This window comes from Moschus berezovskii, chromosome 3 (assembly GCF_049115385.1).
Source record: "Moschus berezovskii isolate FMDL1 chromosome 3, NW_MosBer_1.0, whole genome shotgun sequence".
Classification (NCBI taxonomy): domain Eukaryota; kingdom Metazoa; phylum Chordata; class Mammalia; order Artiodactyla; family Moschidae; genus Moschus; species Moschus berezovskii.
Genome location: NC_142462.1, coordinates 123,544,642 through 123,572,439, shown reverse-complemented (window position 1 = coordinate 123,572,439; position 27,798 = coordinate 123,544,642). Strand labels below are relative to the sequence as shown.

Below are 27,798 nucleotides of genomic sequence, written 5' to 3'. Positions count from 1 at the left end.
CCTGCAATGTGGGAGACTGGGATCGATCCCTGGGTTGGGGATCCCCTGGAGACGGGAAAAGCTACCCACTCCAATATTCTGGCCTGGAGAATTCCATGGGCTGTATAGTCCATGGGGTCGCAAAGAGTTGAACACGACTAAGCAACTTTCACAGCATCAAATAAATTGCCACTGATTGTTTTTGACAAACACCCCCGGGGAAAAGGGAGTCGGGTCAGAGACAAGCCTCACAGAGGGGGTTTTCTAGGGGACTGCAGACGATGACATTCTGGGCTGAGAAATCACCAGCCCCGTCCTGACCCTTCCTGCAGCCGCTAAGGAGGCACCTGGCAGTGGGGCAAGTGGCCGTGCCTCGAGGAGCTCGCTGTGCTGGGAATGGGCCGGTTTCCTAAACAGCCCCAGACTGGTGCGAGCCTTTCATCTCCAGACCTATGAAAAAGCTGATACTTTTGGACAGTGTGCTGCCAGGGTTTTCACTGATTTCTCGAAGGTTCTTCCTGCATGCTCCCCAGTGGTGACCTGGAGCCTGCAGGTACCTGTTTGTTGAGTGGATGGGTAGCTGACCCCTCCCGCATGCTGCCTTCTAGACAGGTTCCCTGGAATCGGGCCTGTGTCTGCTGCAATGTGCAGGAACCCCTCCCCTTTCACACAGGACACTGGGATGGCCTTTAATCCGTCTCAGGTCAGGTCCATCCCTTATCACTCCTAACGAGGAAGAAGCGATGGTCTTCCCGGTGGAGCAGTGGCGAAAAGTCCACCTGCCAATGCAGGAGATGCAGGAGGGTTCAATCCCTGGCTCGGGAAGATGCCCTGGAGGAAGGGAATGGTAACCCACTCTGGTATCCTTGCCTGGGAAATCCCATGGACAGAGGAGCCTGGAGGGCTACAGTCCTCGGGGTCACAAAAGAGTTGGACACGACTGAGCAGCTCACCAACAAGGAAAGAGCCACGCTCTCTTAATAGGGTGTCAGAGGACCACAGTCAGCACTGCCTTTAGGAGATCATCTCAATGGAGAAAAGGTTTAATGATTCTTGGAGAAGTCTGGACTCCTGAGAAAACCCTTCCAGCTCCTGTGGTCTCCAGCCGCACGTGAGCGGCTTGCTGGCGGAAGGTTTATGGCTGCCCTGGTTACTCCGTTGACCGAGACTGTTGTGTGGATGAACAGAGGCTGACATGAAGGCCATGTCAGCAGGAAACTGGGGCGTCTTCAAAAACGTTCTTAGAAAATTCTAGAATTTTTATCTTCATAGCACTCCTTCATCTCCCCATGAGGGGAGACTTACACATCAGGCCAAAAACCTTGACATGAGTCAAGTTTTTCTCTCCCGTCCTTATTACCCTTTTTACCTCTGGCAGCATCCTAGCCTGACCCAGGGAAGTCTGCTTTGCAATTAGGGCTGCAGAGACGCTGAGAGCTAACTTAACATCTGTTATCAGAGGAGGGGCCAGATTCCTGAGAGACCCCACACCCCCCGCACGTAACTCAGTTAATTGTTGTTTGCACAACACCACGCGTGAATGTGACCCCAACACACAGGGAACCCCCCAGATGAATGGCACATCAGACGAAGATTCGGCGGTCATGGTCCCAGCTCTGCAGCTAATGTGTCTGTGTCTCTGGGCAGCTCCGCTATGGCCTCTGGTCTTGGTTCCTGTACCGAGAAGACCTCTCTGCCGCGGATTGTTGTCATGGCCACAGGTACAGAAACCTTGGCTGTTTCCAAAGCCCAGCACCAGTGCTGACCACTGTCCTCTGGATAACGAGCTGATCAGACCCCCGGGCTTGCGCTCTCCCACCTCAGCAGGGCCTCCACTGCTGCTGGAGCTCCAAGGTTCCTAACCCAGCGACTCCCGCCACGGTCGGTGACTCTGAACTCCTGCCGTATCGTCGTCCCAAAAGGGCAAGATGGAAAGTCACAAATTCCTCCACAAGCAAATTTACCAGGAAGCTTCCTGCCAGTCTGGCCCGAGGTATCGAGAACACAAGATGATAAGACACGTGAGTCCGCCCAAGTTCACAGGTCACATGCACGGGAGGTCCGTCTGGACCCACGGCGCTCAGTCGCACACACCCAGTGGGCCCCTGCGGTTACTCGGTGGAGGAGCCCTGGTTAGGGGACAGAGAACGCGTTCCCTCGGACTCTCAATGGGGACATCAGTCCTTTCCCTGAGGTCGTCTCACACCTCCAGGTCCCTCCAGCTCCCACATTCTGCTACAACCTGGGAGATGCACTTGGCTCTTTTTTTTTTTTTCCTGCCTTTTATTGGCTGCACAGCTCAGCCTCCTGGGATCTTAGTTCCCCAACCAGGGATTGAACCCAGGCCCTCAGCAGTGCCATCCTAACTGCAGAACCGCCAGGGAATTCCTGGGTCATCTTTTTTTTTTCTTTTTGGTTTAATGGATACAGATTTGAGTTTGGAACCATCAACATTAAGTTCTTCGTTTTATTGTTTAGTTGCTGAGTCCTGTTTGACTCTTGCAACACCATGGACTAGAGTCCACCAGGCTTCTCTGCCCACGGAATTTTCCAGGCAAGAATGCTGGACCTAGCTCACCTTTTCCTTTAAACATGTCTTTTGTTTTTATGCCTTTTATTTATTTTTTTCTGACTGCTCCACGTGTCATATGGGATCTTAGTCCTCCCACCAAGGATCAAAACCCTCACTCACCCCCTGCGTTGGAAGTGAAGTGAAAGTCACTTTGTCATGTCCGACTCTTTTCAACCCCATGGACTATACAATTCACGGAATTCTCCAGGCCAGAAGACTAGAGTGGGTTGCCTTTCCCTTCTCCAGGGGATCTTCCCAACCCAGGGATCAAACCCAGGTCTCCCGCCTTGCAGGCGGATTCTTTACCAGCTGAGCCACCAGGGAAGCCCCGTTGGAAGTACAGAGTCTTAATCACTGGACCGCTGAGGAATTTCCCGGCTTATCTTTTTAAGGCATGAATAGGATTCTGGAAACATCATGTCCTCAAGAGTCAAGACCTTTCACCCAGTTCTTGCTGCTGCCCAAGAATGGCCTGGGCAGGGCTTTGATTCATTACTTCCAAAAGCAAAGCAGCCCTGCCCGGCAGCCACTCCCACCGGGAAGGCCGCCTGCTGCAAGAGTCCTGGCTTCCTGGTGTTCTTATAATTTTCATTTCTCCCCCTGCTCCCATCACTCCCATCAAAGAATCCAAGTAAACCCATGCGGTCATCTAGTTTTTCTGTGTGGTGTGGCTGTGAGGGTGACATGCCCTGAACTTTACCCTAAAAGGCTTAAGCAGAGGGCCAGCCTGGTGTTGACATCTGGCACAGCTGGAAAGGTTACATTCCTCAGCTCTGACGTGTGCATTGTCATTATCCCAGAGCAGAAATCATTCAGAGGCACAGCCTTTTCTGTGCCTGTAACTGGAGCACCGTCGCGTGAAGTTGTAAAATGACCAGTGGAAGAGCCCTGGGTCGTCACAGACGCCCCTGCAATGCCTGCGGGGGCAGCACCTCCGCTGACTGCTGGTTCTCAAACCCTGACTGGTTCCAGAGCTGCCTGGAAGGCTCGGGAGAACACACGGGGCTGGGGGGCGGAGGGCTCACCCCCAGTGTGCTCAGCTGTGTCTGACTCTTTTGTGACCCCCTGGACTATAGTTCACCAGGCTCCTCTGTCTGTGTGATTCTCCAGGAAAAAATACTGGATTGGGTTGCCATTTCTCCTCCAGGGGATCTTCCCATCCCAGGGATCGAACTTGTGTCTCTTATGTCCCCTGCATTGGCAACAGAATTCTTTACCACAAGCGCCACCTGGGAAGCCTCAGAGTTTATTTGTTTGTTTATTTGGCTATGTCAGGATCTTCGCTGCATCATGGGGAACCTTCCATCGTGGAACATGGACTCCAGGTGTGGCGCCTGGGCGCCAGGGCCTGCAGGCTTCAACAGTTGCGGTGTATGGGCCGAGTTGCTCCGCAGCATGTGGGAATCTCAGTTCCCTGACCAGGGATCAAACCCCTGTCCCTGCCTCACAAGGCAGATTCTCAACCACCAGACCACCAGGGACGCCCCTGCCCCTCCAGAGTTTCTGATTCTCTGAAGACATCTGGATTTCTGGCAAGTTCCAGGGCTGCTGCTGCTGTTGGTGGGGATCCAGGGACCACAATTTGGGAACAACTGACCTAGGCAATGATACCTCAGAATAAGGGGGGTCACAGGTGGGAGTTGTATGACTGCAGGACTTCAGAGTGTGCAGGCTGACCCACCGGCCCAGCTTGCCTGGTCCTTGAGGGGCGTTGAGTTCTGGCCTCCAAAAAGCCGTGTTGTAGCCTGATCCCCAGCCCCTGTGCGCGTGACCTTATCTGGAAAGAGAGCCTCCACAGATGTAATGAGGGTAGGGTTGGTTAACCAACAGCGTCTTTATGAAAAGAGGAAATCTGGACTCAGAGAGACAGACACAAGGAAGAATGCCATGTGAAGACAGAGGCAGAGACTGGAGTGACACAGCCACCTGCCAAGGGGGTGTCACCACCCCCAGAAGCCAGGAGAACGTGGAACAGATTCTCGGAGCCTCCAGAAAGGAACCAAGCCTGCCAACACCTAGATTTCAGACCCCTGGAACTGGGAGAGAATACATCTCTGTTGTTTTCAGCCGCTCCATTTCTGATAATCGTTGTGGCCACCCTCAGGGGTCCTGCAAGGCTGGACTTTGAAAACCTGGACAGTTCCTACCAAACCAGAGAGAGCTGGTTGTAAGCACAAGGAAGCTAAGTGGCCAGGACTCTCAGGCTTACAGCAGGGAACTGATGCTCAGAGAGGCTGTGACTGCTCTCCGGGCCCGCTCGGGCCGGGCTCACACAGCACCACAGACTGGGGGGCCCATCACCACAGAGGTTTCTCTCTCCCCTTTGGAGGCTGGGACGTCAAAGATCAAGGTCCCGGCAGACTGGGTGTCAGGAGAGGCCTGCCTCCTGGCTCACAGACACAGTCCTAGTATGGTACTAGGGGAGAGGCCGGTCTCCGGGGACTTTATAAGGCACGACTCTCATGACTGCCCCAGTGGTTCAGTTGGTAAAGAATCTGCCTGCAACGCAGGAAACCCAGGTTCGATCCCTGGGTTGGGAAGATCCCCTGCAGAAGGAAAATGCATGTGAACACACGTGTGCACTATTGGGCTGCACCCCGAGGCCTATAAGGGCTTTGGTTGGCTCAGCTTCAAGGCTGAAAAACGAGCCTGGAGCCAGCAACAGAGACAGCTGTTTAATGGACGGGGAAGCTTACACCTTGGAGGCAAGTTCCTGAAGTGACAGCCCACGGACAGTGGACAGGACATGGCAGCAGGCCTTGCTTCTGGCAAGGGAAGGGAAGTCATAGGGGAACCGTCAGGCTGACTCATCAGTTACCAGGGAAACGAGCAGGGGGCAGCCACCCACTACCCCTCTGATAAGAACAATCACCAGCGGGGGCCTGGGGCAAGAACACAGGAGGGGGCGTCGGGGGAGCAGGGTGGAGGTGAAGGCGGCCCTGGTCAGGTACGGGGTGGACAGAGGGCAAGGGAACAGCCACCATCCAGAGTGGCCTGACCACGGAGGACGCGGGAGAGTGTGACCCTCAGGGCCACCGCAAGGTGGGGGCGGGCGCTTCATGCAGGCTCAGTCTGCGGTTGAGACCTAGACTTTCCCTTCCTGATGCTGCTGAGTTGGCGGCAGGGGCAGGGTTGGGGGCACACTGCCTGCTTTATGTAAGCCCTTGGGGAAGATGTAGCCCCTGGAATAAAGACGTGATCCTGGGCTGACTGCTGAGAAGGGCAGGGACCCTCCGTCTTGCCCTCCCTCTGCCGCTGGCTCAACAATCCACCTTCCACCTTTTTTTTTCCCATCTGCAAAATGAAGAGGCGTTTGAACTTAATTGGTTGTTTCCAGTGATGCTTGTTTCTTGAGTTGCATTCAGGCGTTCCACCACAGAATAAGAAGTTCCCAACTTTCAGACAGAAAACAAAACAAAAAAAAAAACTTTTTTTTTTTCAGTTTCGAGGGGGTATTTCCTAACAATTTTTCTTTCCCCGGTGGCACCTGCAGCCCGTTGTCCGCGCCATGTGATTTAACCCCAAACGAAGTGCTGCTGGTGCGTCGGGTGAGTCCGGAGCCGACCAAGCTGAGAGCAGCCCCGCACCTCGGCCGGGCGAGGCGCGGCCCCCGAGCGCTTGCTGCTGCATTCCCGGGCCCCGCAGCCTCTAGCGGGGTACGGGGGTGGAAGTGGGGGCGGGGTGCCGGTCTGGGAGTGGGGCGGAGGCCCTGCCCGCGGTCCTCGAACTGGTGACCCGCAAGCTGCTCCGCGGTTCCTTCTCTCATCTTCCGCGCGCGATGCCTTCTCGGGTTTTCGGAGTGAAGGGCGATCTGAAAGCGGGCCGGCGGTGGGGGCGGGAGAGGGTCCCCAGGAGAGGGAGGGGGCGCTCTGCCTGGCGCTGGGCGTGTTAACCTCTCAAAGCTCCGCAAAGGCGCGGGGATGGGGGGACAGAGGCACCCGGGGTCTCTCGCCCCAAGTCCAAGTGCACGCGGCCCCGTCTGCCCTTCCGCTCGCCCGGATCCCGGCGGGGGCGCATCGGGCCTGCATCTTTTTCTCCGGCTCTCCACCCTCCCCGCACGGGATGGGTGACTGGCCACCCAGAGTTCCCGTGTAACCTCTCGGGGGGCTCTCCACCCCTCGAGGTGCCAAAAGTGCTGGTCGCCTGGCCTCTCAGGGGACAGACATGCATCTCCCTCTGTCTGCGGGGGGCTGTGTGAGGAGCCACATGGGCCGGAGCTCCCTGATCAGAGAAGCCCCGTGAAAGCTCTGTTTGGGGACGACTGATCTGCCAGATGGGCATCCCAGCTTCCTTTTCTGGGATGCCAGTGAGGAAGGCCAAGGAAACAGGAACCACGGAGGAGACCATCTGACTGCTGATTTAACTCCCACCCACCCCACCCCCACCCTGGCCTGGGAGATGCTGTCACCTGAAGGAAAGCAGACAAGCACCCACTCTTCCCACAGTGGGAAAACACTCACAGCCTTGGGAGGGGGGGAAAGGGCCACCCACCCAGCACTGCCCGCAGGCTGGCCTCCTTTCATCTTTCTGGGCTCATATGAGGGCACCCCTGGGGGGAGAGGGCAGAAGGAAAAGAAGTTTCAGAGAGAAGGACTCAGATTCAACCCATGCGGGAAAGGATCCAGGGCCACACGCAAATGTCAGATAGACTCGGATTTGAATATCAGCAGAGAAAAGAGGTTATCATGGCAGATAAAACATTTAAAAATTGTAAATGGATGCTATGAACTCTGGTGCTCCTGCTGAGTTGTTTAAGTCATGTCTGACTCTTTGTGATCCGCATGGACTGTAGCCCTCCAGGCTCCTCTGTCCATGGGATTCTCCATGCAACATGCTGGAGGAGGTTGCCATGCCCTCCTCCAGGAGATCATCCTGACCCAGGAATTGAACTCGCATCTCCTGTGTCTCCTACATTGCAGGCAGATTCTTTATCACTGAGCCACGGGGGAAGCCCCTATGAACTCGGTATGCCAGTAAAACCGAAAATTTTGGTGGATGATCCATAGCATGAAAGAGTATAAATTACCAAAAATGACCCAAGAAAAAAGTAGAATGCCCCAATGGAACTATAACTGTTAAAGGAATTGAATCCATAGTCAAAAAAATCCAGCCACATAAAAAGCACTAGGCCTAGATTGTTTTAAAGGCCATTTTTAGCAAAACCTCCAAGGAGCAAACTCTCCAGAGAATGGAAATAGTTCCCCATCATCTTTATCTGCATATCTGAGGTTGTTGATATTTCTCCTGGCAATCTTGATTCCAGATTGTGATTCATCCAGCCTGGCATTTCACATGTTCTCTGCATAGAAGTTAAATAAGCAGGGTGGCAATATACAGCCTTGACGTATTCCTTTTCCTATTTGGAACCAATCCATTGTTCCATGTCCAATTCTAACTGTTGCTTCTTGACCTGCATAAAGATTTCTCAGGAGGCAGGTAAAATGGTCTGGTATTCCCAACTCTTTAAGAATTTTCCACAGTTTGTTGTGATTCACTCAAAGCCTTTAGTATAGTCAATGAAGCAGAAGTAGATGTTTTTCTGGAATTCCCTTGCTTTCTCTGTGATCCATGGAATGTTGGCAATTTGGTGTCTGGCTCCTCTGCCTTTTCTAAACCCCACTTGTAAGTCTGGAAGTTCTCAGTTCACATACTGCTGAAGCCTAGCTTGAAGGATTTTTGAGCATAACCTTACTAGTATACGAAATGAGCTCAACTGTACAGTTATTTGAACATTCTTTGCCATTGCCTTTCTTTGGGATTGGAATGAAAACTGACCTTTTCCAGTCCTGTGGCCATTGCTGAGTTTTCCAAATTTGCTGGCATATTGAGTGCAGCACTTTCCCAGCATCATCTTCTAGGATTTGAAACAGCTTAGCTGGAATTCCATAACCTCCACTAGCATTGTTCGTAGTAATGCTTTCTAAGCCCCATTTGACCCTACATTCCAGGATGTCTGGCTCTAGGTGAGTGATCACATCATTGTGGTTTTCTGGGTCATTAAGATCTCTTTGTACAGTTCTTCAATGTATTCTTGCCACCTCTTCTTAATCTCTTCTGCTTCTGTTAGGTCCTTACCATTTCTGTCCTTTATCATGCCCATCCTTACATGAAATAGTCCCTTGATACCACCAGTTTTCTTGAGATCTCTGGTTTTTCCGATTCTGTTGTTTTCCTTTACCTCCTATCACTGTTCATTGAAGACAGCCTCTTCTGCCTCCTTGCTGTCCTCCGGAACTCTGCACTCAGTTGGGTGTATCTTTCCCTTTCTCCCTTGTTTTTCGCTTCTCTTCTCTCCTCAGCTATTTGTAAGGCCTCCTCAGATAACCACTCTGCCTTCTTGCATTTCTTTTTCTTGGGGATGCTTTTGGTCACCGCCTCCTGTACAATGTTATGAACCTCCATCCATAGTTCTTCAGGGACTCTGTCTGTCAGATCTATTCCCTTGAATCTATTCCTCACTTCCACGGTATAATCATGAGGGATTGATTTAGGTCATACCTGAATGACCTCATGGCTTTCCCTGCTGCTGCTGCTGCTAAGTCGCTTCAGTCGTGTCCGACTCTGTGCGACCCCATAGACGGCAGCCCTCCAGGCTTCCCCGTCCCTGAGATTCTCCAGGCAAGAACACTGGAGTGGGTTGCCGTTTCCTCCTCCAGTGCATGAAAGTGAAAAGTGAAAGTGAAGTCGCTCAGTCGTGTCTGACTCGTAGCAACCCCAGGGACTGTAACCCACCAGGCTCCTCCATCCATGAGATTTTCCAGGTAAGAGTACTGGAGTGGGGTGCCATTGCCTTCTCCCATGGCTTTCCCTACTTTCTTCAATTTAAGCCTGAATTTTGCAATAAGGAGCTGATGATGTGAGCCACCGTCAGCTCCCGGTCTTGTTTTTGCTGACTGAATAGAGCTTCTCCATCCTCCCTGTATGTGCGTGCTAAGTCCCTTCAGGTGTGTGACTCTTTTTGACAGTATGGATTGCAGCCTGCCAGGCTCTTCTATCCATGGGATTCTCCAGGCAAGAATACTGGAGTGGGTACCTATTCTCTTCTCCAGGGGATCTTCCTGACCCAGGGATCGAAGCCAGATCTCCTGAATTGCAGGCAGATTCTTTACCATCTGAGCCACCAGGGAAACCCATCCCAGCCTGGCCCGTTTCCCTGGGAAAGGGAGGTGTAGTTGTTGTAACCACCTCTAGGGGTCAGGCTTCAGCACCTTTCACTTACTTCATCGCTCAGTATTTGAGGGTAGGTTTTGGTGTGGGAGGAACAAGGGGATTCCTCTAGGACCCAGGCGTCCGGCCTTTGCGCTCCCACACCTTCCTTCCCTGCCCCAATCTGATGCTCCTCCTGGAGACCTCTGGCCCCTCTTGTGGAAGGGACATATCTTCCAGTCTCCCAGAAGTGGATTTGAACTAGGGCAGAGCAGGGCACCCTGGTTGGTAGGGCCGAACACTGAGCAAGCCAGAGGATGTCTCACCCGTCCACCCAGAAGGTTCAGGCTCCCACTGGTCCACAGACAGGCTGCCTTAGCAGAGCACAGGTTTTGGCCAAAGGAGCTCCCTCCGTGCCTGTCCAACGGGACCCAGGCCAGTGGTCTAAGCCACAGATGGGGAAAGGTCTTTATAATCCACACACACCACCAAGGGATAGAGAACAGGTTACATGGCAGGTTAAAACACACATGGACAGAACAAGGGAACAGATAACAGGGTAACATACAGACGTGAAAAGGATAGGCTAACAGGCTGATAGACACCAACCACAAAGGAACAGGTGATAGGTTTAGGTTAACACTCACACACCAGTCAGGAGGGGATCTGGGAGAGTGGACAAAGGATATGAATAAGCAGTAAACAGCGAAGAAAACCCAGTTTGTGTGGCTGAACACAAACCCACGGGTCAGGGGCCCTCTCCTGCATCCCGTGGAGCTGAAGGTGTGCTCATGCTTGCCCCAGCAATTTCACTAAAGGTGTGAACCTCGAAGGGGGCGAGAATGGTCCCTGGGATCATTTGGAAATTTGAAAGTGTTTGTCAGAATGACTGAGGGAGGGAAGCCTTCAGTTGGCAGGGCCCAGGGGTATTTGATACCCTGTAACCATCAGTGCGGAGAAGGCAATGGCAAGCCACTGCAGTACTCTTGCCTGGAAAATCCCATGGATGGAGGAGCCTGGTGGGCTGCAGTCCATGGGGTCGCTAGGGGTCGGACACGACTGAGCGACTTCACTTTCACTTTTCACTTTCACACATTGGAGAAGGAAATGGCAACCCACTCCAGTGTTCTTGCCTGGAGAATCCCAGGGACAGGGGAGCCTGGTGGGCTTCCATCTATGGGATCACACAGAGTCGGACACGACTGAAGTGACTTAGCAGCAGCAGCAGCAGCAACCATCAGTGAGCGATTGTCCCATTGTGGTTTAGTTGCTAAGCTGTGTCCGATTCTTTTGCAACTCCACAGACTGTAGCCTGCCAGGCTCCTCTGTTCATGGGATTTCCAAAGCCAGATTACTAGAGTGGGTTGTCATTCCCTTCTCCTGGGGCTCTTCCTGACCCAGGGATTGAACCCATATCTCCTGCATTAAAGGCAGATACTTTAAGACTGAGTCGCCAGGGAAACCTCAATTGTCCCATGGTTTTACCCATAAGCACAGTATTCGTGGGACTTCCCTGGTGACCCAGTGGCTAGGACTTCAGGCTTTCACTGCAGGGGACTCAGGTTCAATCCCTGGTCAGGAAATTAAGATCCTGCATGCCACTGCTCAGCCAAAATAAAATTTAATTTAAGTTTTAAAAAATAAAAACAGAAAGAGGTCAGTGGTTGCCGGGAGTTGGGGCACAGTGGGGAAGAGCAATGAATAGGCAGAGCCCAGAGGATTTTTCAGTTCAGTTCAGTTCATTTCAGTCACTCAGTCGTGTCCAACTCTTTGCGACCCCATGAATCACAGCACGCCAGGCCTCCCTGTCCATCACCAACTCCTGGAGTTCACTCAAACTCATGTCCATCAAGTCGGTGATGCCATCCATCCATCTCATTCTCTGTCATTCCCTTCTCCTTCCGCCCCCAATCCCTCCCAGCATCAGAGCCTTTTTCCAGTGAGTCAACTCGTCGCATGAGGTGGCCAAAGTATTGGAGTTTCAGCTTTAGCATCAGTCCTTCCAATGAACACCCAGGACTGATCTCCTTCAGAATGGACTGGTTGGATCTCTTTGCAGTCCAAGGGACTCTCAAGAGTCTTCTCCAGCACCACAGTTCAAAAGCATCAATTCTTTGGCGATCAGCTTTCTTCACAGTCCAACTCTCACATCCATACATGACCACGGGAAAAACCATAGCCTTGACTAAACGGACCTTGGTTGGCAAAGTAATGTTTCTGCTTTTTAATATGCTATCTAGGTTGGTCATAACTTTCCTTCCAAGGAGTAAGCGTCTTTTAATTTCATGGCTGCAATCAGCATCCACAGTGATTTTGGAGCCCCAAAAAATAAAGTCTGACACTGTTTCCACTGTTTTTCCATCTATTTCCCATGAAGTGATGGGACCAGATGCCATGATCTTTGTTTTCTGAATGTTGAGCTTCAAGCCAACCTTTTCACTCCCCTCTTTCACTTTAATCAAGAGGCTTTTTAGTTCCTCTTCACTTTCTGCCATAAGGGTGGTGTCATCTGCATATCTGAGGTTATTGATATTTCTCCTGGCAATCTTGATTCCAGCTTGTGCTTCTTCCAGCCCAGTGTTCCTCATGATGTACTCTCATATAAGTTAAATAAGCAGGGTGACAATATACAACCTTGACGTACTCCTTTTCCTATTTGGAACCAGTCTGTTGTTCCATGTCCAATTCTAACCGTAGCTTCCTGACCTGCATAAAGGTTTCTCAAGAGGCAGGTCAGGTGGTCTGGTATTCCCATCTCTTTCAGGATTTTCCACAGTTTATTGTGATCGACACAGTCAAAGGCTTTGGCATAGTCAATGAAGCAGAAATAGACGTTTTTCTGAAACTCTCTTGCTTTCTCCATGATCCAACGGATGTTGGCAATTTGATCTCTGGTGCCTCTGCCTTTTCTAAAACCTGCTTGAACATCTGGGAGTTCACGGTTTACATACTGCTGAAGCCTGGCTTGGAGAATTTTGAGCATGACTTTACTAGCGTGTGAGATGAGTGCAATTGTGCGGTAGTTCGAGCATTCTTTGGCATTGCCTTTCCTTGGGATTGGAATGAAGACTGACCTTTTCCAGTCCTGTGGCCACTGCTGAGTTTTCCAAATTTGCTGGCATATTGAGTGCAGAACTTTCACAGCATCATCTTTCAGGATTTGAAATAGCTCAATTGGAATTCCATCACCTCCACTAGCTTTGTTCGTAATGATGCTTTCTAAGGCCCACTTGACTTCACATTCCAAGATGTCTGGCTCCAGGTGAGTGATCATGCCATAGTGATTATCTTGGTCGTGAAGATCTTTTTTGTACAGTTCTTCTGTGTATTCTTGCCACCTCTTCTTAATATCTTCTGCTTCTGTTAGGTCCATACCATTTCTGTCATTTATCGAGCCCATCTTTGCATGAAATGTTCCCTTGATATCTCTAATTTTCTTGAACAGATCTCTTGTTTTTCCTATTCTGTTGTTTTCCTCTATTTCTTTGCATCGATCGCTGAGGAAGGCTTTCTTATCTCTCTTTGCTGTTCTATGGAACTCTAGGGCAATGAAAATATTCCATATTTAAGATGCTGTAATGACAAATACATATCATTATACATTTGTCAAAACTCGACACCAAGAGTGAATTATAATGTAAACTATGGACTTCAGGTGGTAATGATGTGTCAGTATATTTCATCAGTTGCAAGAAATGCACCATCTGGGGCGGGACGCTGATGGTGGAAGAAGCTGTGTGGGGGGCGCTGTGTGGGGAGGACGTGGGAACTCTCTACACTTTTAGTCAATTTTGCTGTGAACCTAAAACTCCTAGAAAAAGTAAAGCCTATGTTTAAAAAATAATAAAGGGTTTAATTTTCCCAGTTGAATACAAGGGAAGAGACTTCCCTGCCTTTCTCTTCCAGAATTCCTCTTTTTCTCATGTATATGCATCAGTTTGACGGCTAACTAAGCCTCTTGCCAGCCTAATACTCTGAAGGTTTTTCCTCTAGGAGCTGGGAGCTGTCTCTTTGAAACAATAACATCCCACCTCCCAGTTTCCTGGGAGGAGAAGGGCTTAACTTCAGCCATCACCTTACTCTGAAGTGCAAAGCCTATCTATGGGCATACAGATACGAGAAAAGGAGCCGTTTTACCTTGAGCACACGTACGTGTGGGTAATAAGAAAGCCTGCCTGGCTGTGTGAAGGCTGAGACGCCCCTGTCTTTGCAGTCACTGCTGTAGATTGCCTGGGAGGCGTCGCTTTTTGGTTTAATGTCAATAATATGACCGTTCTTTCTCTTTAACCTATATGGACAGGCTTTCTGGGTTGGGAGAGCTTGCTTTTAATTATATTCCGCGACAGGGCCCGTGTCCAAAGGCAAATGTTAGAATGTGTGGTTTGGCCAGTGTGGATGCCTGGGCCCCCTGGCAGGCCTGACCCTTGGATGCAGGGTGACATGCGGGTTATAGTGTATTTACTACACGTGACAGCCTCCCAGAGCAGGGGCAGGGCCCCCTGAACCCCCAGAATCCATGACTTCTTTTTCCTGAACCTGAAGTGTCTCGTCCGTGAGATGGTGATAACACCTGCCTTCCCGAAAACAGCTCAGACCGCTCCCACACCCACTCCTCGCTGCCCTGTGCCCTGGAAAGCCCCCCGGGGTCCCCCCTGCTCCAAATGATGTCTCTTTCCTTTGAGCTCCGGGTTGGCCCCTCGCCCCAGCTAACCACCCTGCACTGTTTCCTGTGTTCACATCTCGTCTCCCCAGCAATTTGAGGCCTGCACATCTTGTGGCCGCAGTGCTGACTCTGTTCACCCTGTAAACCGTGCCTGAGCCTCAGTCTTGTGCCAGGAACTTCCCTGCCCTAGAAAGCCCCACGCTGAGGCGGGCCTGCATGCTCCTGTAAACCCGTCCTTGCCATCAGGGGTGGTCTGGGTGCTGAGCCCTGCAGCCCATCCGCAAGGGCAGGGGGGGTGGTTCAAGTTGGGGCAGGTGACACCTAGACAGATGAGGGTGAGCACTGACTGGGGGTGGTAGAGGACAGGATTCCGGGAGCAAGACGGAAGTGGAGGCTTCGGGACCACTGCCAGACACGGAGGTGTGTGTGTGTGCTTTGGGGGGTGGGGGGCAGACCAGGGTGCTGCTGGAGAGAAAAGATACGGTGGGGCTGGGAACAAAAACCACAGTGTAACAGAGCAGGACCCTAAGGGGCCTTCCTGGGACAGACCCCGTCCTCCTCCCATGGCCCCTGCCTGCCTCTTGTTTAGAGAAAAACTGTTGTCTCCCAGGCCTCAGCTGAGTCACAAAAGCCTGGCTCAAGAATTCATGATTGGGGGACTTCCCTGGTGGCCCAGTGGTTAAGAAGTCGCCTTCCAATACAGGGGACACAGGTTCAGTCCCTGGTCAGGGAACTAAGAGCCCACATGCCCAACCAGAAAAGGCCTATGGATGCAGCTGAAGACCCAGACAGCCAAAAATAAATTAACTTTAATTAACTAAGACTCTGATGCTGGGAAAGATTGAGAGCAGGAGGAGAAGGGGGCAACAGAGGATGAGATGGTTGGATGGCATCACCCACTCAGTGAACATGAGTTTGCGCAAACTCCAGGAGGTAGTTAAGGACAAGGAATCCTGGCATGCTGCAGTTCATGGGGTCTCAAAGAGTCAGATACGACTTAGTGACTGAACAACAGCAAATTAATTAACAACAAAAAAAAAGAATTAGTGATTGGAAGGATGTGAACATGTAGTGATAAAAATGGATAGTAGCTGGGCCAGGAGAACTGGTAAGAATTTGAACAGTACATCAGCCATGTGGCAGTCACAGAATCTTTCGTTCCTCCCTGAAGTACCTAGGTAAAGTGTGCACCTTTCCTGAGTTGTTTTCAGTTCAGTTGTTTTACAGATGCTAAAATCCCCACCAAGTAAAAGAAGCTAACTACTTGATGACCGTGAGCACTGTAGCCCCCAGACCTACTGGAGCCTGAGGACTGATCATGTTAACCCCTGTGACACTGCCCCATTACCTCACCAAAAACCAATCAGACACTTATCCCAGAGCTGATCAGCACACACCCTGTGACTCTCCTCCTCACCTTGCTTTAAAAACACCTGAAACCCACCAGGGAGTTGCAACCTTTTGAGCATGAGTCGCCTGGTTGTCCTTTGCAAGAAACCTTTCTCTGTGCCCAGCTCCAACCCTGGGTTTGCCTGGCCTCACTGTGGGTGGGGTACACCAATTTGGGTTGGACAAGAGAAGAGGGCAGGTGGCAGGCAGGGACTGTCATCTCTGCCCTCTGGAGCCTGGGGTCCATCCTTCACCCAAAGAACGACTCAGTAACAGGGTGAGCCCGGGTCCGGGTGGGAGAGGGGAGTGGCCGTCTGTCTGGGAAGGCTCAGGGCTCCGTGAGGAGGAGGGCAGCCTGGAGACCCCCACCCCAGGGTAGGGGTGGGGCAGCGGGGGCGCGTGGTCCTGACTCAGCAGGGCCAGCAGGCAGGCTGAGCCTGAGAGAGAGATTCGGCCTCGGGTCGCGGTGACCCCCGTGAGCACCGGGGAGACCCCCAGACGGGGCGAGTCCCTCGGCCGGGCGGCCCCTCGCGGGCTTAGCATGCCCGACAGCACTAACCAGCCGGCCCAGCAAATCTTTTGTCGGGGCGGCGCTGAGCCAGCAGGGTGCCGCCCGCTATATCCGGGCCCCGCGGGCCAGAGCTGCAGGCGGCCCAGGCGCACCATGGCGCAGCGCTCGGGGAAGGTGAGTGCCCGCGGCAACCGCAGGCCCCGGGGTGGGGCCCAGAACCCCCTCCCGTGGCTCTTGGTGCTCGGGATGCGGGCTGGGGGCAGAGGGTGGCAAATTGCTGCTTGGTGCCCTTTGCATCTGACAACCCCGGGGTAGCCTGGCCATGGCTGAGCGCCTCTGTGATGTGGGGGTTAGGAAGTCCCCCCAACACCCCTTCCAGCCCCTCCAGCAAGCTCTAGCTCTGGGGCTCCAACCCTCACCCCCAGCCAGGAGCATGCAGGGTGGTGAGCTGTGAGGGGGGCCTGGGTTGCGGTGGGGGACTCCTGCCTTGCCTTGCAGGCCCTGGGCCCGCTTCTTTCCCTGGGGCTGTTCTAACGGGGCTGCTCCTTCCTCAGAATCTGCCCAGGGGCACTTGGGACTAGTTCTCTGCACAACTGTTCAGATCTGAGGGGGCCTCCGAATTCTGTGGGTGACCAGTTGTCCTTGAATATCTGGGGGTGGGGAGAGCTCTCAAACAGACTTGTGTGGGAAGGAGGGTAAATTTGGACCCCTCCCGTCTTCTCTGGCTCCCTGTCTTTTGGTACCCAGGGGCTACATTTAAGGTTAGTGAGTGAGAGTATTACTGCATCTGTCTGCGCGGGCTAAGTTATGCCTCAGTAACGAACAGCCCCAGGAGCTACCCTCCACCACTGTCCACGCACCCTCTGTGCTGCCGAGTGACACCCTGACAGCGGCAGAGGCAGAGAGGAGAAACAAGGCATTTTCAGAGCTTCCGAGTCCACGCACATCCCTTCGGCCAAAGCCTCTGGCCTCACTTAACTCCTTGGGGCCCAGAGGGGCAGTTGTACCATCGTGATAGCAAACATACGTGATGGCCACAGTCACTGGGCCCAGGCAGGATTGCTTTGCCAGGCCCCTTCTAGGAGCCCAAAGTATTAGTCGCTCAGTCGTGTCCAGCTCTTTGTAACCCCATGGACTGTAGCCCACCGGGCTCCTCTGTCCTTGGGATTCTCCAGGCAAGAATATTGGAGTGGGTTGCCATTCCCTTCTTCAGGGGATCTTCCCAACCCAGGGATCAAACCCAGGTCTTCTGCATTGCACAGACAGACTCTGAGTCACCAGGGAAGCCCCTGAAGAGTTATCAAATGGTTGGAATGTTAGGTTCCTCTGCAGAAAGTGAGTGAGTTTAAGGTTGATATGGTTCATGTTTGTTTCCATTTTGTTTTTATTGAAGTACAGTTGACTGACACGATTGGCTTAGTTTCTGGTGTATAATGTAGTGACTGGATATTTTTATCCCTTACCAGATGATCACCACAACAGGTCTAGTTATCATCGGGTTCACGGTGCTCAGTTTGAGGACACCCTTCAGTGCTCTATCACCATGGAGCCCGGTGTCTGAACTGACTGCCGGGTTAGAAAAGCTCCAGATCTAACACATGCATGTCACTCGGAGGAGTGGCCTAGGGCACAAAGGGACGGGGCTACACTGAAAAAACCTACTTTTGAGCTATTAATCCCACGCCGGGCCCTGACGTGGCTCTGTTGGATTCAGTCTGTCCGGTGAAGCAGACGGGTCCCAGAAACCAGACTTTCTGAAAACTGAGTTATAATGGTGAGTCTTGAGTGAAGTGTTTTCTTTTGGAAGCATTTCCTTGGATGTTGTGTTTTAATGATGAACAAAAACTGAGTTTAAAAACTGCAGTGGCAGTTTGAAAAGAGCCTGTTTTCACAGGGGCCCCTGGACAAAGGGGAAGTGCCTGTCTCCTCGGATCTTCTGAGATTTGTCTGCTCAACCGTGGGCCCCCGGGGTGGGGACGGCAGGGCATTGCAGCTGACCTCAACTAGCCGACCATGCATTCTTTCACCCGATCAAGAGACAGGGTTGAGCACGTAGTGTATGCAGCAGGTCTGGGCCTGGGGACTCAGCGTTCAGTGGGGGTGTTGGGCCCCATGTGTCCATTCCCAGAACTGAAAGGAGAGGCATGCCCGACCCTGTGCCCTCTCACCTGGCTCTTCTAGATCACACTCTACGAGGGCAAGCATTTCACGGGCAGGAAGCTGGAGGTCTTCGGGGACTGTGACAACTTCCAGGATCGAGGCTTCATGAACCGGGTGAACTCGGTCCGTGTGGAGAGTGGGGCCTGGGTCTGCTTCGACCACCCCGACTTTCGGGGCCAGCAGTTCATCCTGGAGCACGGCGACTACCCTGACTTCTACCGCTGGAACGGCCACAACGACCACATGGGCTCCTGTCGGCCTGTGAGGATGGTGAGTGGGCCGGGGTCCTCCACCTGGCCGGCGTGGGGCTGGGGGGCTTCCTACTGGAGTGACCCAGGGCTCCGTGAGCCCGCTCAAGACGTGGAACAGGTATTGGGTGGGGGGTGACCCTCCCAGCCTTAGGAACGAATGAGACCATGGGATCTTTAAGACAGTGAGATGTCCCCACACAGACCTAGCCACTCCCACGCATGAGGACCAAATCGGAGAGCCCCTGGGAGTCTTCTTGCCCGCGTTTTCAGCCATGCATCAGTTTCGATTTCCGATGCCAAAATCTTGCTGAATTTTCCACTTAAGATGCTATTGGAAACATCAGGAGTTTGGATTTGCAGCCAGATGGGGGAAGCATTCTGCTAAAGTAAGGCTCATGTGGGCCTGGTGTGTCCACCAGGCAAGTCACCTTGTAGCACTTTTCGGGAGCCTTCGCTCCAGTGGCCGATGGGAGATGCTTAGGCATCCTTGGCCAGGCAGTGAGAACTAGGGGACAGGACCCAGCAGACGGCTGCCATTTCCCAGGGTGGACGATACGGGGTGTCACTCCTCCTCTGCGAAGGACTGTGTGTGTCTGGTTGTCCCTAGCGTGGGGTTTGAGGACTGGGCATTCCCATTCCTTAGGAGTCACCCAAGTTTAAGTTCTAACCAGTCTGCTGTGAGCTCTGGAAGCTAGGGTGGGACACGGCTGGTTCTGGAGAGCTGGGTGAGCCACTCATGGGGCGTCTCAGACCTTGTGTCTGCAGGAGCGCCTCCCTGGACAAGCATCTAAGAACCCCCAGGGGAGGGGCCTCCTGAGTAGAAACCCCTTAACCTCTCTCTTTTCCACAAGGGCTGAAAACCCAGCTGGGCTTAACCCTCTCAGATTGTAAGAATGCTTTCTTAGGCTTCCCATCAGGTCATGGACATTTGGAAAAAAGGAATTGCCATGGCTGGCCCTGGGTCTTGCATAATGCTATTTGTATGAAAACTATCCCGGCTATCTTTTGAATGCTGTTCTCATAAAGAACTGTCTTTGGGGCCAGCTCTGGCATAGACCCAGCCCCCGCCGGCGCCAGAGCCCAAGGGGAGCTGGCCCGCCTCGGGCTTTTGGAAATACAGGGGACTCTTAAGAGGGTATGTCCTCGGCCCAGTGAGCCAGCAGGGATTTTAGCAAATGAGATCTCTTATTTGTTTTAGATTTTTGGCTTCATGTTTTAATAAAAGGTTCTGTTACAGTTTGTAAAATATTATCCTTTAAAAGCTGCCCATGGCCTGTAGCCCGGGGCAGGGTGGCCGGGGGCGGGGGGGTGATGGGCACAGGAATGTGGTGGTGTGTCTGGGCAGGAGGAAGCCCAGTGCCCCAGACTGGTCCGAGGGCAGCCGCTGTTCCAAGCTGGATCCTGGGTTCTTTAGTTAAAGAAAGAGGAGAGTAGACTGAATCTTTGTAAAGAAATAGATGCCTTTCATCCAAACAAGTCTTATCTGCCAGTTCTGGGCTGAGGGGCGGGTGTTGGGCTGGGGTGGGCACTCACTAGCTCTTCAGCCCAGGAGCTCTTGGGTGCCCCCGGGGCCCTGGGTGAGTTTCCGCTCCCACCCATACATGCTTCTGTGGGCACTCCCTTCACCCGCTTCCCTTCCTCGCTCTCGGTGGGGGCCCGCAGCACGGGGAACACTTCCGCCTAGAAATCTTCGAGGGCTGCAACTTCACGGGCCAGTGCCTGGAGTTCAAGGAAGACTGTCCCTTCCTTCAGAGTCGGGGCTGGACCAAGAACTGTGTCAACGCCATCAAGGCGTACGGGGATGGAGCGTGAGTAGAACCCACCTGGCTTCCACCCACGGGTCCCCGCCTGCCAGGGTGGGTCGGACCCCCAGCAGAGGGGCAGCCTGTCCCCTGCCCTGAGACCCTTTTCCTCCCTCCCCCAGCCGCCTCCCTGGCCCAGGAAGGCCAGGGTGAGGGGATGCGGGGCTCCATAGGGCCCCCGCCCACCCCACCCCCCGCAAAGGGCAGGGGGCCCTTTGCAGACAGTCATTCTCTAGGATTGGCTGGGCTATGGTTTGCTTGAGCTAGGGGAAGTCTGCTCTGGGCAGGGTGGCCCTGCCCACTTGCCCACCCCTCACTGACCCTGCACTGGACCTCTCTCCTTCCAAGCACCCAGCCCCACTAGGCGGGCCTCCCCGGGGAGACATGCCTCAAGGTGGCTCATTTCTGGTGGACCGCGTGGTGGAGTGGGTTTTCCCTGCACACCCAGTTCCTTCCACCAGCCAAGGCAGTCTCTGCGCCCTCTGTGCATGCCCATTGGGCCAAGTTTCACAGCTCCTGCTCGTACCCAAGCTGGCCATCTCCTCCCCATCTACCTGGCTGGGTGGACAGTGTGTCCCCATTTTACAGAGGAGCAAGCTGAGGCCCAGAAAGTTATCCCTACCCTGCAGTGAGTGGCCCCGCTGGGATGACAGGCAGGCCTTTGGCTCCAAGTCAGGCTGTTCCTGCTCTGGACTGGGTGTCTCCCCAGACCTCAGCCCCAGCCCCCAGAAGAGCCCCAAAATATGGGTCCCAGGAGCCCAGCTCTTGTCACAGCATCGTGGGATCCTTTAAGACATGGGGTCAGGGTGCCAGGGATGGTCATGCCAGGGACTGAAGGAAGATGCTCCCCACCTTTCCTGGCATGACGGATGTTGGCTGCTGGGCCCTGGGCCCTGACCCAAAGGTCTTTCAGAAATTCCAGGTTTGCCCCAAGCTGATGCCACCTGGGGATCTGGGAGAGAATTCCAAAACAACCATTTGCTGGCTAAATTGTGTCTTGTGAGGCCAGAGTCATACCTTTGGGTAGAAGTTGTCCTGAGCCCTGAGGCCCAACCTCCACTCACCCCTGGGGGTCCCAGGGGCTTGTTTAGGAAAGAAGGCAGGGAGGTAGGAGCTAAGATTTGACTACAGGGACTTCAGGCCCCACTTTGCCTCAGAGGAGATGAGGCTCAGAGGGGTGAGGGGTCACTGGAGGCTGCCCGTGGTGGATGCTACCTCTGGACCCGGGCTCTGCTCACTCCCCATGCAGCCTTCATCCTTTGCCTCCTTGACTTCAATTTGAAAAGGAGATATGTAAGCCCGTGGCCAAGACAAGCTGCCTGATGACGCCCCAGGATGTGTAGTCTGAGTGGGAGGGGCGCGGGGTGGCGGCTGTGGGTCAGGGTGGCCGTGGGGCTGCAAGGTCAGGATCTGATCAGCCCCCGCCCCTGACCCCCACCACCCCTCCTGCCGCCCCCCACCCAGGTGGGTTCTCTACGAGGAGCCCAACTACCGGGGCCGCATGTACCTGGTGGAGAGGGGCGACTTCCGCAGCTTCTCCGACTGGGAGGCCCACAGCGCGCGTGTCCAGTCCCTCCGCCGGGTGGCCAACTTCTTCTAACCGCCCGCCCGCCCACCGAGGTCTGGCCACGACCAGGAGCTGCACCCCCCCGAGGAGAGGGCCAGTCCCCTCTGCCCACTCTGGGACCGTGGGGAATAAACGTCCTAAAAGCCAAGTGCTGAGTGACTTTTCTGCCCTTTGTGACCAAGGGACAGTGTGGGGGTAAGTGGGTAGGTGGGGGTGCCCCGGGCCCTGGAAGGACTGACCAGGAAGGGTGGAGGGGGATGCGGTGAGGCACCCGCTGGGAGAACGTTAGGGCCGCAGGGGACCTGCAGGTCATGGAGTCCAACCCTGTCGTTTCACGTGTGAAAAGCCAATGATGCTGCCCCAGGCCAGCTAGGGGAGGAGGGAAGGTGTTGTGATGGGGGAGGGTGTGATGGGGTGGGGGAGGGGGACCGAGGTGAGGGAATTGATGGGGGAGGGGCAAGGATGGAGGGTGTGATGGGGTGGGGGAGGGGACCAGGCCAGCCGGTGTGGCCTGGTCCACTCCACCACCAAAGCCTGACCCAGGGCCCCTGAGTCGGCATCTCGGGGAGACTCTCATAGGGGAGAACCTTCTGAAAGGATGGGCCCGAGTGCGGGGGCACATCACCCCTTACAGCCCCTAAGGAGAAAGACATTGAAGGGCTTGGAGGGGGGGGGAAGGGGGGGTTGTTGCCTGATCAGGTGGGCTCTGAGGCGGGGAGGGGGTGGAGACAGGAGGCACCTTCAGGGCTGAAAGGCGGGGGTGGAGGCGGGGGAGCATCACTACCCCATCCTGGACTCTCACAGTGCTGCTCAACCCAGGACCCCCGCTCTGTACGGGGCCCTCTCCAGGGCAGTGGGCCCACCTTGGTGGGAGGGGCGTTCACACACACACATCCCCCGCAGGGGACAGGGAAGGAGGAACCTGGCCTGGGAGGGAGTGGGGTTTCCAGGAATAAGAGACCCCCATGGCTTCCCTGCTGGCTCAAGGGTAAGGAATCCACCTGCCAGTGCAGGAGACACGGGTTCCGTCCCTGATCCGGGAAGATCCCACACATCTTGGAGCAACAAAGCTCCGCTAAGTGCCATAGCTATTGAGCCTGTGCATTAAAGCCCGGGAGCCAAAGCTGCTGAGCCCCTGTGCCGAAACGACTGAAGCTCGAGCTCTGCAACAAGAGAAGCCACCCAATGAGAAGCCCACGCAGCGCAACCAGAGAAAGCCCATGTGCAGCGACGGAGGCCCAGCACGGCCGAAAATAAATCACCCAACCATAAAAAAGAAGCTCCTGACCCTCCCCACCCACACTTCAGTGTCCAGCCTACCCCCGTACCCCCCACTCAGTGAGACGACAAATAAGCTGCTGGACCCGGGAGTGACCAAGGTAACGCGCCTCCTGCCCACGGCCGACCGCCAGAGTCCTGAGCTCTCTCCATCTAAACTAAGGACTTGAAGAAACTACCATGAAACTCACTGCAAACCAGTGCAAGACCCTAAGCCCACAATGCCTCACCTCCTGTAAGTCAAGAAGAGGGTTTGCCGAAAGCCATGCTCTTGTGTTCTCTGCTGGCTTGCTCCGGGGAGGCCGTCTCTCTGGTTGAGCTCAGCCACATTTGTCTCCAGGTGTGGGAGGCCCTGCCTGATGCCAGGCCCCTGTGACTGCTGAGCTGGTCTTTCCTGCAGCTGTCTGACCCTCAGAGCTCCACGTCAGGCCTGGGAGAGGAGGGGTCAGCAGTCCAGCTGGTCCCCGGCCTGCAGGACCTCACACCCCTTTCCCCAATGTTGATGTTGATGATGCTTCCATTGAAGTTTTTATCTTATGCACTGACTTGACGCCGGGCTAAGAGTAAAATCTGTGTCATTTTACTTATGTACGAAAGCGAAGTCGCGAAGTCATGTCCGACTCTTTGTGACCCCCGTGGACTGTAGCCTATGAGGTTCCTCCATCCATGGAATTTTCCAGGCAAGAGTACTGGAGTGGGTTGCTGTTTCCTTCTCCAGGGGATCTTCCTGACCCAGGGATTGAACCCTGGTCTCCATCATCGCAAGTAGACAATTTTACTGTCTGAGCCACCAGGGAAGCTTACGTACAATAACACCATTATCGTGATAAGCTTATTATCACCACTGCAAAGGAGAGCCAGACACAGACAGGTTAGGCAACTAGCCCAAGGTCACACCGCAGTCAGGGTTCAAACTGGGCCTGGCTGATACCTTCGCTTCTCATCACTCCACTGGACTGCACACACATTTGCATATGTGGGTGTGTATCACAAGAGTTAAGGTAATAGTCGTCCACCCAGCAGCAGTCACACACGCAGAACCACAGTCCCTGCGTCACCTCATTCAGACTCCCGGTGACCCGTGAGGAAAGGGTTCAGGAAGAAGCAGAACCTGGTGCGAACTGGGAGCAAAGCGTGTCCGTAGGTGCGGGGCTAGGATGATGGAAACTGTTCTCTTAGCTCCGGGGGCAAGAAGTCCGCGATCGAGGTGCTGGCGCCTCCGACTTGCAGGCAGCCGTCTTCTCCCTGTGTCCTCACCCAGCCTTTTCTCTGTGCTGCCTGTGTCCAAACCTCTTCTTAGAAGGACACCAGTCATATCGGGTTAGAGTCCAACCTAACAACCTCATTTTCACATAACCGCCTCTTTAAAGACCCTGCATCTCCAAATGCAGTCACATCCTGAGGTTCTAGGGCTTCCCACGTGCTGCTGGTGGTAAAGAACCCACCTGCCAGGAGACCTAAGAGTCTCAGCTTTGATCCCTGGGTGGGGAAGATCCCCTGGAGGGGGGCCTGGCAACCCGCTGTTCTGTCCTGGAGAATCCCCACGCACAGAGGAGCCTGGCAGTCTATAGTCCATGGGGTCACAGAGTCAGACACAACAGAAGCTACTTAGCACGTACGCACATCTGAGGTTCCCAAATGAGTTTGGGAGAGACACATGGCAGCCCGTAACATGAACCAAATAGCCTCTCTGGACCTCAGTCTCCTGCTCTATGATAGGAGCTCGATCATGTCTATTGTCCTAGCTGTATGCTTGCGTGTGTGCTCAGTCACTCAGTCATGTCCTACTCTGCAACCCCATGGACCGTAGCCCACCAGGCTCCTCTGTCCATGGGATTTCACAGGCAAGAATACTGGAGTGGGTTGCCATTTGCTCCTCCAGGGGACCTTCCCGACCCAGGGATGGAACCCCCGTCTCCTGCGTCTCCTTGCATTGACAGGCAGATTCTTTACCACCGAACCACCTGGGAAGCCCTGTTCCAGCTGTTTACAAAGCTGTAAAAGCCAAACAAGTAACTCTGAGAAGGTGCCGTATGAATACTGGTTATTAGCTGTAAGGGACGCACCCAAGTTCACCCAGGACCCCGGCAGAGCAAGGGTTAAGGGCCAGCTCGGGGTCTCCACCCTGATCTTCTCTTCGTCCCTCGCTAGACTGTGTCCTGGACAAGTCACTGCCCCGTGCCTCAGTTTCTCCAGCTGTACAGTGGGAAAGCTTGGGGAGGGGCCAAGCCTCGCAGCCCTTCCGGAGTTCCAGAGGTCTCTCTGGACTCGTCCTGCTCCCCAGCACCTCATTAACTGGTGATTTCAGGCCTCAGCGATAGGCCTGTGCTCCTGGGTGACCTCCCGTTCCCCCAGCCCTCTGCTGCCTAACGTGCCCACCAATCTGCTTCTCAGTCTCAGGAAGAAAAACAGGATTCCCAGCAAAGTGCTTGTGGGCAGGCCCTGAAGGAAATGGCAACTCACTCCAGTACTCTTGCCTGGAAAATCCCATGGACTGAGAAGCGTAGTAGGCTACAGTCCATGGGGTCGCAAAGAGTCGGACACGACTGAGCGACTTCACTTCACTTCAGGGAATTAAGGGAGACTTGCCCATAGCCGAGGAGCTCGGTCCAGTCCGGGAAGCCTGGGGAGGGGCCAGGCCTCGCAGCCCTTCCGGAGTTCCAGAGGTCTCTCTGAACTTGTCCTGCTCCCCAGCACCTCATTAACTGGTGATTTCGGGCCTCAGCGATAGGCCTGTGCTCCTGGGTGACCTCCTGTTCCCCCGGCCCTCTAATGTGCCCGCCAATCTGCTTCTCAGTCTCAGGAAGAAAAACAGGATTCCCAGCAAAGTGCTTGTGGGCAGGCCTGTAATTTGTTTGAAGTCAGGCCAGGGGGCCGGTGGACCGGGGGCCAGCGCCTTCTGAAGAGAGTCACACACGCTTCACATACTTGTGTGTCTGCTCTGTGGCTTGGAGAGCGGGGCTCTCACCCTGCCGTCCTGTCCTCAGCCGTCCGACCCCCACCCACGCCCCCTGACCACCAGGAACCACACGTGCTGTGTATCAGGCCTGTCTGACCCCTGGAAAACATCCCCTCTGAAATCCCCACCGATGCTCCCACCCTCTCCCCACCCGCCCCTCCCCCCGCTGCTGCCCCCGCCGCTGCCCCCACCCGCCCCTCCACCCCTCCCCCTCCCTCCCCACTGCTGCCCCCCCAGTCTGGGTGAGTCCCAGGATCCTCTGCGCCCCTGGAGACCACCCTGCCATGTTCCCTGAGACCTCCTCCGGTCTCTACCTCCAGGGCCCTAGAGATCTGTGTTCCCCTCAAGAAAGCACAGAGATTTTCAATTAAAAAATAAAACCACCTGTTGAATGACAGAATTTAAATATGTAGCTCAAAAATAAAAAGGGAAAACTGTAGTTCCTCAGTGTCCGTTTGGGAAGATGAGAAGGTTCTGGGTGGTGTGGTGGTGATGGCTGCCCCCGAAAAACGTCAAGGCGTTTAATGCCCGGCGCCCTGGAAAACGGCTCCGAGGGGTGAGTCTTCTGTCCTTGACGTGCTCCCCCCGTGAGGGCGCTCGGCATTCTCCTCCCGGGGGCTGGGGCTGTCGGGAGGTACTCTGCATGTAGCAGAAGTCCCCCTGCCCGCCCTCCTGGCGCCTGGGAAGCCTCTCACCCGGCCTGTCCCCCACATCCAGGGCCGGGCGGCGGCCGCTGGCGGAACCGGACCGGGAGGTGCGGAAGGGGCCGGCCGGGGTGAGGCCCTGGGCTGAACCCGCACTGCCCGAGCCACCTGCGGAGCCCGATGGCCCCACGGGGTGAGAGCGCTGAGGCCTGCGAAGCCCAGGCCTGTAAAAGGAGCTTTCTGTAAACAGGCTCCTGGCCTCCCTGCTGACTGCGGCTAAAAGCCCTCCTCTTCGGAATCAGTGACTGAGAACATCCGAAGAGGAGAGCGGATGGCCGTGGAGCCTCGGCCTGGCCTTACCGAGGCGGGCCGGGCGGTGGCTGCCCGCCAGCAGGCTTTGCTGGACGCTGAGAACAGCCCCTTGGTTGGGTCGCGGGAAGCTGGCTGAGTGGTCAGCCGTGAGGACCCTGCTCCTGGCCAGGCAGCCAGCCCCCAAGCTACCAGTGCCTGGGAGAGCGGCCATCTTACTAAAAAAAAAAAATGAGATGGGAAAGGAATGTGAAGACATCTTTGGGCTTTTTCGGTAGAAGGACAAAGGTGAGGCCAGTGTAAGGTGAGCGTCCAGTGTTCTGTGCAACAGAGGCCCGCCTCTCAGCCGGATGCGTCCTGTGATGCTGAGTTCGAAAGATAAACCCGTTTATCAGGAGGAGCTCAGTGATGCCTGGGACTTGGGCCAAACAGGAATTTCTTCCCACTGGGTCCTCAGGACCCCTGCTAAACATCACAGGCTGCCTTCTCAACAGATCCCCCCCCAAGAAAAGAGCAAGTTTTTTGGATTTTTTGCTAATCACATCCCACAGGGTTAGGCCAGTGGCAT

The 27,798-nt window shown here is 54.4% G+C and overlaps 1 protein-coding gene and 1 long non-coding RNA gene across 2 annotated transcripts; one reads left to right on the top strand and one right to left on the bottom strand.

Moving 5' to 3' along the window:
- The first annotated feature begins 16,346 nt into the window (after window positions 1-16,346).
- On the top strand, window positions 16,347-22,206 carry CRYGN (crystallin gamma N). The gene is made up of 4 exons (XM_055420335.2): window positions 16,347-16,434; window positions 18,442-18,690; window positions 20,334-20,479; window positions 21,938-22,206. Exons 1-4 carry the CDS (start codon window positions 16,414-16,416, stop codon window positions 22,071-22,073), a joined length of 552 nt encoding a protein of 183 aa, XP_055276310.1. The 5' UTR covers window positions 16,347-16,413; the 3' UTR covers window positions 22,074-22,206.
- On the bottom strand, window positions 19,983-21,738 carry LOC129552176 (uncharacterized). The gene is made up of 3 exons (XR_008685186.2): window positions 21,689-21,738; window positions 21,326-21,425; window positions 19,983-20,079 (listed from the first exon to the last, which is right to left on the bottom strand). It is a non-coding gene; the product is annotated as an uncharacterized LOC129552176 (long non-coding RNA).
- Window positions 22,207-27,798: the final 5,592 nt, after the last annotated feature.